Raw genomic sequence first — 11587 nt, 5'->3', positions numbered from 1 at the left:
GTCATCTCCAAGCTTTACTTCGCCAAGACTCACAAGCTTTAAATCTTTGAAATATGACTTAACTAGTGTCATGTGAAAAGAACAACCAGAGTCAAGAATTCAACCATTCTTGACTTCATTGGAGCAAACTGTCATAACATCTGAACTATCATAACCTTCTGAAAGATCATCTTTAGAGTTATGAGACTTAGAACTGCTGCTAGGATCTCCTCCTTTCTTCTTTTTCCATTCTGGGCAATCCCTTTTAAAGTGTTTTTCTGAGTTGCATACAAAACATCTTTTCTTGACTTTAGATTTGGATCTAGGAGTATTCTTGGTCTTAGACCAATTTCTTTGATCACTTCTTCCTCTTACAGTTAACCCCTCTCTACCTTCTTCTTTTGGATCACTTCTCTTCTTCAATTCTTTTGAGTCCAAGGCTGCTAACACTTCATCCATTGTTAGAGTCTCCCTTGCATACATCAAAGTGTCGACAAAGTGTTCATATGAAGAAGGAAGGGATGCTAGGAATAATACAACCTGATCTTCATCATCCAACTTCCACCTCTATATTTTCAAGATCAAGAACCAACTTATTAAATTCGTCTGTGTGTTCTTCAATTGTCTTTCCCGGAATCATCTGAAAAGTATAGAGTCTCTTCTTCAGATAGAGACGATTTGCTAAAGGCTTGGTCATATACAACGACTCAAGTTTGGCCCAAACACCGGCAGCCGTGAGTTCTTTAGAGACTTCCCGAAGGACCCGATCTCCAAAACTCAAGATAATTGCACTGTGCGCCTTCTCCATGATATCTTTCTTTTCTTTGTCTGACAACACTTCCGGCATGTTAGGCTCTCCCAACAGTGCATCGGAGATGCCCTGATGAACAAGCAAATCCCTCATCTTCACCCTTCAAAGGGAGAAATCATTCCGGCCATCGAATTTTTCTAATTCGAACTTTGTAGACACCATATCGATCAAATCCAAACCTCCGATTGACTATAACTTCTTCTCTGGTATCGAGCCCAACCGAGCTCTGATACCAATTGTTGTAAAACACACCAGAGAATTCAAAGATAAAGGGTTTCAATCGAAGCTTTATTATCACGAATCAAGAAAACGAAAAGGATTACAATTGAACTGAAAACAGAAAACTACAATGAATTGAACTAACTAAGAAACCCTAATCTTTCCCTATTTATCCCCAATTTCAGTTGTTAACCGACTGTTAACAAACTTACTCCATAAATTTACATAACCAGCCCTCCAACTTTAAGATTAGTCATATTGTAGCAAAAATATAACAACTATTAAAACTTGACAGTTTCAGCCACTGTAATAAAACCAAACCCAAACAGTAGACCAAACTAACTTGCATTAACATGATTTGTCTTTAATTCTCCAACAGTATATGCTCTTATTATATTTGAAGGAAATTGGTAATATGGTTCTTGATACCGCAGTTTAGATGCTTTTGCATTAAAAAAAATGTTCCAAATCCAAACAACAACACGGCGACTCAGACTATGGGCTTGATTGTTAGTTTTATCACAGAATAATTAATAATCAGCAGCAGATCGATGGGCAAAGGATCGTTGCTTAAAGTGGGTTAGTTTAAACTGCCCCTATAAATTTACGTATATATGATGATTTTCATTTTTCATATGGTTATATGGAAACTCACAAAGTTTATGATGATCTGAGTTATCTAACGCATGCATTTAGCATGGAGGTTATTTTCTGAAGTTCGAGATATCATGCCGCAGCTGATTTATAGGAAAACCTCATGGGAATATCACATATTTATCTACATATTTCAGATTGATATTCAGGTAAACTTCATTACTTCTTGATACCTATACTATTTTCAACAGTGGCGGCCCAAGGTTTTCGGAGGCCTCAATCGAATTAAAAAATTGGGGCCCTTTCTCAAAAACTTTTTAATATAAACCACCATCTTTCCCCATGTTTGGTGCCGACAACAGAATTATTAGTACTAATTTTAACTACAACAACGTTCTAATTAATAATGTTGTTTTGTTCTACTAAAAACTAAAAAGCAAAGAGAAAATTAAAGTAAATAACAAGCAATTCATATAATTGAATAGATAAATAAATTTAGATATATTAATGTAAGGCCCATTCCCGGTGCCTCACTTTGGACGTTGGATTTACTCATCAACACAGTTCTACAAATCAGAGTTTATTAAAACTTTCGCGGAAAATAAAACATTAATAATTCGTTACAATTCATTCAATCTTTTCTTTAAAACCGTAACATAAAACATCATAGTTAGAACATCGTTTCTTCTCTCTTCAGATGCCAGCCATTCAATCCATGCCATGTGCCATCCTCATGCCATCTCGATAAACATTATATACCTACGTGCATACTAAAAGTCAGCTACGCTGAGTGAGTTCTAGTTAATTAGGTAACATACAATACATACACATATCATACATTCTTATGTATCCGAAGATACATATTCATACTTAACCAGTTAACCTTCTATTCTACATACATACTTACTACTACCTACCTCAAACCACCGAAAGTATGTTCATAGTCCGCCGTCTATACCTATACTCAGGGTCGTGAACATGAAAAAGGTCTGCCGTCCTTACCTATGTTCACCATTATGGTACGTACAAAGTCCGCAGTCTTTCCCTGTACCATCCTATATTAACAACACGTGCAAGGTCCGCAGTCCTCCCCTGTGTTACAACCTATTTATTAGCACGTAAGAGGTCCGCAGTCCTCCCCTACGCTATCACAACACAATTACAGCAAGTATAAGGTGCACAGTCCTTTCCTATGCCGAATCCTATTTCATAAACACGTATAAGGTCCACAGTCCTTAACTACGTTCTCATCTATCGTATATAACTCGTATAAGGCCCTTCTTCCTTAACTACACCATCACATGCCAAGTCTATGTCCAACGGAAGTTAGAGGGATTTGCCATCCTAACTTACTAAGTCAGTCATAGAACTCATTTGCCCTTCCTGTACCTGCATACACTTATTTGCATATACAATAATCACATCGTAGCATAAGAACACTCTAGGCGTTCTACACATCATTCATTTAACAATCATACTCCTTGTCGATACGTGCAATATCCGAAGATCGTTCACGCCCCGACATGCATTCATCTATCACGGTCATACATCATCTATACATTACATATAACATTCATATCTTTATTTATAACCTGATAGTACGCGCAATATCCGAAGATCGTTCACGTACCAACAAACAATCATTCATATCTATCACATATCATATATAGCATACACTTACCACTTAAGGTAAGTGTATTAAATAATCACATCGAGTATGCATACAGCCCCGAAAACATAACAAGGAATGGGGCTAGAAACTCACCTGAACTCGATTAGGTTTACTGTTAATGGCTGTCCTTCTCTTTAGCTATGCGCGACTAACTGTATAACAATTATACGTATCAATTAACTATCACTACCCATAACGTGTTCCTGGTCTAATTATAACCCTCAACGAACGGGGGTTCGGGGGCAGCGCCCCTGACAACGGGGTTCTAGGGGCGGCAACCCCTAGCAGGATCCAAGGGGCAGAGCCCCTGGCTGGGGTCGAGCTGCCAGGTCAGCTTGGAAAAATTTTATTTACATTAACTGTCTTAACACATTTTCCATTAGGATTTTAATTTATCTTCTAATTCGTTAATTCATTCTTCATAACAAATTAAGTCTGATTCGCTATCCGATTCGTTACCTTAAATGTAAGCGAACATACAGGTTAGGCGAACTTAACTCAAGCGAACCTAACTTAAGCGAGGTTAACATTAGCGAACATAGCATCAGCGAAGTTAACATCAGCGAACTTAGCATCAGCGAAGTTAATATCAGCGAACTTAGCATCAGCGAAGTTAACATTAGGCGAACTTGTATGAGTAACGAACTTAACCAGCAGCGAACTTAATCAACAGCGAAGTTATGGAGTAGCGAACTTGTACATCAGCGAACTTATGGATCAGCGAACTTGTACAGCAAGCTTGCTGTAGCGAGCTGCTGCTGCCCGGGTTCGTTTTATCAACAAAAATACACGTTTTATAACCCTTAATCCGCTCGTTTATGGTTTGGCTTTAATCCCATCCATTCTCAAGTCCGATTGCGGCCCAAACTTGACCCGTTTGTAATATAAAGTATGAACCTTTAAGGCTAACGTTTAAAACTAGATTTAGGGTTCATTTTAGACGAGCCGCACATGTTTGCAGGTCCATTAAGTTCGTTTTGTCAACAAGTTTACAACTTTATGGTTCATTTCTACCCGATCTATTCTACGATTAAGTTTCGATACTGACCGTTCATAAAAACGTGAACTTTATGCTTAAAAACATACCTTTCCGGATTCGTTTGGTCGCGGTTAGTTCGGTTATGAACTCTAGATCTTGCGTCTATCTTGTATATGGAAGATATATTAATAATCATGCTCGCACGATCTCGTTCTTCCCTTTCCTCTCTCGGCCGCGATTAACAAAGAGGTGTGTGTGTGTGTTTCTTTGAGTGTGTAGGGATTTTGGAAAGATGGAAATGAGAGTTAGGGTTTTAGGATGGTTTAAGGGGGTATTTATATCCCTTAAAGCCCATGGACCTAAGGCCCATTACCCTTTAGTCCATCTTAGTTAATCCAAGTCCATGATTTTTTCCTTATTACATGCTAGTTAATATTAATTAACGCACGACAACTTAACACAACTATCATTATTTAATATTATAATATTTGGGATGTTACAAGTCTTCCCTCCTTAAAGAGGTTTCGTCCCCGAAACCTAGCTTATTCCTTGTAAAAGGAACACTTTTTATATTCACGCACGTTATTGAATCATCTTTGCTTTCTGGGTTATCTTTCTTACTTTCGACTTGTAGTCACCGAGCGTTGTTCATGTGTTTTAGCTATTAAGGTAGCTTATCCATGAGGCTCTCGATGTACCAAGTCTTCTCGTGTCCTTACAAGGGACCTTGTATCGTACTAAAAACACTATTGTCCATAATGACATTCTATCAGCGAATTTATGGAGCAGCGAACTTGTACAGCAAGCTTGCTGTAGCGAGCTGCTGCAGCCCGGGTTCGATTTATCAACAAAAATACGCGTTTTATAACCCTTAATCCGCTCGTTTATGGTTTGGCTTTAATTCCAGCCATTCTCCAGTCCGATTGCGGCCCAAACTTGACCCGTTTGTAATATAAAGTATGAACCTTTAAGGCTAACGTTTAAAACTAGATTTAGGGTTCATTTTAGACGAGCCGCACATGTTTGCAGGTCCATTAAGTTCGTTTTATCAACAAGTTTACAACTTTATGATTCATTTATACCCGATCTATTCTACGATTAAGTTTCGATACTGACCGTTCATAAAAACGTGAACTTTATGCTTAAAAACATACCTTGCCGGATTCGTTTGGTCGCGGTTATTTCGATTATGAACTCTAGATCTTGCGCATATCTTGTATATGGAAGATATATTAATAATCACGCTCGCACGATCTCGTTCTTCCCTTTCCTCTCTCGGCCGCGATTAACAAAGAGGTGTGTGTGTGTTTCTTTGAGTGTGTAGGGATTTTGGAAAGATGGAAATGAGAGTTAGGTTTTAGAATGGTTTAAGGGGGTATTCATATCCCTTAAAGCCCATTGACCTAAGACCCATTACCCTTTAGTCCATCTTAGTTAATCCAAGTCCATGATCTTTTCCTTATTACATGCTAGTTAATATTAATTAATGCACGACAACTTAACACAACTATCTTTATTTAATATTATAATATTTGGAATGTTACAATTAACCTTGACATATTTAATTTGAGGGATTTAAATCGCTTGCCAATTAGCAACCAGAAGTTTTGAACCAAACACAATAAATTTAATTTAACTTGAAGGAAATTAGCAATTAATATTTCATAGTGACAGTTGTCAATTCAAATATTAATTGCAATTTAATTTGACTGATAATTAACTGCAATTTCCAATTTCTATTATAGCAAAAAAACTTCGATTGCAGAAAAAAAAATCATCTATTGTTTACGAAAACAGTTTTACTAAAATGGGGTCTTTGTTATTTGTAGGTCTCAAGCCCTAGCTTGACCTATTAAAACTATTGGGCCGACTCTGATTTCAAGTTGCCACAGGATTATTTATCTTCCTGCATAAGAACCAGTGAACAATGCTTCACTATCTTTAATTGACTTTTTTTAATTCATTTTATTTTATGATTTAAGGTGAAAAGCTCAAATTAAATGGTAGTATATTGGTTTCACATTTGATTCATCATAAATTTCGATTTGCATTCAGACTGCTTATTGACTTTTTCAGATTTTAATAAGCCTATCGTTAAGTTTACCAAACGCCCTCTAGTTATCTTTAGCAAGCCCGATAGGTTGTATTTTTGATACTCGAAACACAACTTTAAATTTTTAAATTTTGGATGTAGTGTGTAAAATTATACACCTACTTTCACCTTAAAAGGTTTATCTCCATTTCTTCTTCCAATATTGGGTCAAATGTATTCTTTTGTATATATTTACACGATATTCATGCTTAATAGTATGTCATGTATAGTGTATACCTTGTACTTATAAGTTGTAACCAATTATGCAAGAAAATAAAACATAAAAGATTCGGCGGTTGAATGGTTGATCATGGTATGAGAGCTTCTAACAAAGTTATCCCCTTACAAGTCATACGAGTATACATGGGTGTTAATCATGTCAGGTTTTAGGTTTGTGGGTTAAAGGTTTAAATAGATGAATTTGAATCCGACGCGTATCTTTATTCATGTCAAAGACATTAGCCATAGCCCGAGCACCCTTAAAATCGTGCCGTTTTCGTATTTTTGAGTCAACTCATTTATTGTTTATTTGTGAATGAGTAATAGCCCACGATTTAACACAAATTAATACAACTCTTACAAATTAGATCTATTATCTATACAATTGAAAGAAAGAAGACAAGTGGTTGCTTATTGTTAATTGTTGGACAAAGTTAACAGCCTAATCCCAATCGGACACCGTTTATAACTTTATATCCTACACCTCCATTGATCCACGCCACACAACATTGAAGACACCCCTGCCCTACCAAAATAAAACCCAATCACATGATCTGGACATCCAACTATCAACGTGTTCAGATGTTAATCATATCTAACGTGTTCAAATGTTTGACTAGTAAATTGTGGTTTTGTGTTTTCTTTGCGAATTGTAATGGTTGTGGCCTTGTGGGCTTAGCGTCTTACTATGCTCTTTGTTTAATGAGAAACAAACTCAAAATCTAAAAGTTTATAGGACAAAAAGCTGTCATCTCGTGTTGGCCATATATCCCGTATGGCTTCCACTCATATATAAAAATTCAAATTGTCTCGTATAGCTCATACAACTCGTATAGGCCTCTATTCGTATAGGCCTTCTCATATTAACTGGTCAACGGATTCTGACAAAAAACTGCCCTCTATACGAGTAGTATGAACTATACGACTCGTATAGGTAGGCCAGGGTGTCCAAAACGCAAAATTGGTGTTTGAATAAACAAGGCCAATTTAAATCTTGAATAACTTATTCAAATATACATACAATGAAACAAATATTGTTAAATCTATACGAATAGAAAATATTGTCTTGTTACCTTGTACTTGATGTTGCACATGTCGGGTGGTACTCGATTAATCATTACTCGCCGGTGTTAGGCTTATGTATGACTATCAAATATACATGTTATTTTGCTAAAAACGATCTACTAAAATTCCCAATATACATTCTTTTTACTATTTTACCTTTTATGTAAATTCATTAGTATATAAAATTAGAAATATAAATATAACTAAAAAGTGTCTTTTTAACGATTATTTAGATCACTGATGTCACACCCCGACCAAAGACGGCGGAACATGTCGGGGTGCAACTGATTACTCAAAAACACAAGACTCTATTTAAAGTGACAATATTTATTCAACTCATTTTATTTTATAAATCAGTAATCAACACACCTCGTTCACATTAACAAATTGAATACAAGTAACAATTATATTATTCGTTTTACTAATATCCTAATAGTCTTGGTAACGTTTTTCATCAAGTCCTCGAGTCAACAAAAGTCAAACCTGTAATATTTCATAAAATAAAGTTTATCAACACAAAGGTTGTTGAGCAATTCATAAGTTTGAGCATATAAATATATAGTAATAAAAAGCCACAAAACTTGTATACGAAACGATAAATAAAAGCAGCAATATGGATAATATGAGATCACTAACACATTAGTGACACCCGCCATAAGAGAATACCAGATGGTTCAGGATTTTTATATGAGGTCGTTAATAAGAATACATTAACGGCACCGTCTATAAATAGATTCGGATTTCATGAGGTCGTTAATAAGAATACATTAACGGCACCGTGCTATAAGAGAATACCAGATAGTTCACGGATTTATGAATCAACCTTTCAAAAGCGGTAAACACATAAGATATAAGCATGTAAGCATAGAACACCAAATCGAGCGTTGATCTAAGTAAACTATACAATAATGTTTGTGGTTTAAGATTCAAGTATAAAGCATTTAGTTTGAATAAGTATGAAATGTCACCCCAAAACAAAAGATAGAAAACGGGGTATGAAGTTACTCACCTCGATTGATGAATCGAGAAATAATAAATGATCGAAATGTAGAAGGCTTGTGAACGAAACGAACGAATCCGTCTTGAAAGCTAATTGAAAACGAATAAATAATATATTAATGAACTTGAACTTTAGTTGAAACTACATTTGAAACATCGAACGAGAAGGTTCGGTTGTTAATCGGGTTACCGGTTAATTTGTTAACGATTAGGGACTTGTACTTAAATAATAATTTAAATTAAAATAATATTATTTTATTGGGCTTTTAAATAACTAAACCAATATTAAATAGAAACAAGAAGGGTTTAAATCAAGAGTTCGGTTTTATAAAAATGAATTTATAATAAAAATTATAACGATATTATTAATGATAAAGATAGAAATGATAATAATTTTAAAATATGTTATATATATATATATATATATATATATTAATAATGTATTCAACAACAAAAGTAATTATTGTTATATTTATTATTATTACTACTATTATTAGTTTTAACAACAATTCTCAGTTGGTAGTATTATTATGTAATTATCATCATTATCTTATATATACTACTATTATTAGTTTTAACAACAATTCTCAGTTGGTAGTATTATTATGTAATTATCATCATTATCTTATATATATATATAAGATAATGATGATAATTACATAATAATACTACCAACTGAGAATTGTTGTTAAAACTAATAATAGTAGTAATAATAATAAATATAACAATAATTACTTTTGTTGTTGAATACATTATTAATATATTTATGAATTTTAATAATTTTTATTATTATTATTATAATTATATGTGCTATATTAATAATAACTAATACTTATAACATTTTAATAATAATAGTATTAGTGATAAAAATATAACTCGAGTGACGACGACATTAAATGGCAACTAGGCCCGACATAGGTTTCGGTTCAAAAACACAAGTGAATAATATTAACAATAATAGGATTTCATAATATTACTTAATAATATTATTAAGTAAATTACATGGTCAAAAACTTAAGATGGGAGGTGGATAATGTAGAGCATCAATTGGTTGAAGGAAATTTTTGGTCGAAATACATTCCTATCAAAGCTAATTATTTTATATTTATATGGAGGCTTTTATTGAATAGGGTAGCTACAAAGGTTTATGGTAAGAGATATTAACGTGGGGGATAATAGGTGTGTGTTGTGCGAAGGGGCACAAGAATCTGCATTTGATGGGTTGGTGTAGGGTGGTTAGATGGATATGGGTCATTCTTCTTGATTGGATAAAACTTCCGGTTTTTTATTCCTTTGAGTTCGTACGGGAGATAATAGAGTATCCGTCTAAGTTCAAGAGGAACAAGATGGAATGCGAGGCGATTCAGGCTATTGTATCAGTAACACGGTGGATGATTTGGTTGATGAGGAATGATATGTTTTTTATAAGAAGGCCTTCTCCATGATGAAAGTAATGAATGGTGTTATGGTCATGACTTATTTTTGGGTGTGTAATCGAAATAAGAGTCCGAGTACAACATGGGAGAAGTAGTGTCGTTTAATTTTATGATTTTCTTATTGTAGCTTGATTGTATGGTAGGTCGTTATGCTTATTGTCATTCCTATAACTTTGGGTTCCCTTGTGTCTTGTAAGAGTTTCTTTTTGTTTTATTTTATATAAATTGGTCCTAAAATAATAATAATAATAATAATAATAATAATAAAACCATTTGCCCAACCTAGATCCCCTGTTTTTCTATCACAAGTTAGTTTTGAGTCCAAAACATTCTCCTTTTTCTCATGATTTTTTGGGTGCTTTACCTTAACAAGGTAAGCAATGCGTAATTGGCATATCTAAAGTGTGTTAATAAGTAAATTTCACCCAAATAAAACTAAAATGTTTAGTTGAAGCCAATAAAATTGGGGTTTGTTTATATTCCCTAGGCTATAAACATATTCACAAATTTTGTCCTTAAAACAAATGTTAATAATAATAATAATAATAATAATAATAATACCAAGTGTAGACTAACAACACTAAAGTGGTCCTTGAAGCGTGTGAGCGCCACCTAAACTAGACCCCCAATTCACCTTCTTCAATCTTCATCCATTCACCTAACCAAACAACAAAACACTATCCGTTTAACCTCAAAACTTCAATCCCATGGCCGATAATAATCATAATAATCCTAACAATCCCGAACATCCTCAATCCACCTCGTACCTGATCCTCCTAAACCTCATGAGCAAACGGCGCACGTGGGTCCTCCTCTTCCTATTCAGCTACACAATCCTCTTATCCTCATCTTGGAACCTCCTTAAATCCGTACTCTCATGGTACGACTCTGCCGTTGCCACCTCACCCTCCACGTGGCTAGCGATCTACGCATCGGCAGCCCTGGGAGTAATATTCGGTTTACTCTCCATGGCTGCCGCCTTAGCCGTAGCCATCCCGGCCACCCTGGTCACTTGGATCTCGGTCTTGGTCTTGTTGACCTGTTTTGGAAGACCGAGGAAGTCGTTGGTGGTGGAGGGGAAGAAACTGACGGCCGAGATTACTCGCACCGTCGGAAAGATTTTGATCAAAGAAGGGAATGTTGTTGCTGCTGTTTGTGCTGTTTTGGGTTATTTTTTGCTTGTTAGAAATGGGGACAAGAGTTATGTACAAAATAATAATAATAGTGTATAAGTTTTTGTTTTAATGATATGTGTTCAAGTTAGTGTTATGAGTTTTGTTGTTTTTGTGTTGGATGGTAGATTTTTCATTTTAGCCATGTTACTTTTTTTTGCATATGATTTAACTATGTGTGTGTAATTTTGTTGTGGTTTTAATTAGAAGAAAAAGGTCAAACGTCATGTAGCATGATGTAGCAACATAATGAAAGTATATATTCTCTTCTTGCAATTGAAGTAAACTTTTGGATTGTTTATTTTGTGTGTTTATTTTTTATTTTTTTGCTTTTCTCTTTTTTCTTATGT

General features: G+C 34.8%; 1 protein-coding gene across 1 annotated transcript; it reads left to right on the top strand.

Moving 5' to 3' along the window:
• The first annotated feature begins 10772 nt into the window (after positions 1-10772).
• Positions 10773-11297, top strand: LOC143589576 (uncharacterized). The gene has a single exon (XM_077070300.1). It carries the CDS (start codon positions 10773-10775, stop codon positions 11295-11297), a length of 525 nt encoding a protein of 174 aa, XP_076926415.1.
• The last annotated feature ends 290 nt before the right edge of the window (positions 11298-11587 follow it).

Source organism: Bidens hawaiensis, unplaced genomic scaffold (assembly GCF_021521415.1).
Source record: "Bidens hawaiensis isolate Kalapana, Puna unplaced genomic scaffold, B.hawaiensis_p1.1 tig00037620_1, whole genome shotgun sequence".
NCBI lineage: Eukaryota > Viridiplantae > Streptophyta > Magnoliopsida > Asterales > Asteraceae > Bidens > Bidens hawaiensis.
Note: the sequence above shows the minus strand (reverse complement) of the source record. Positions and strands in the feature narration are given on the sequence as shown.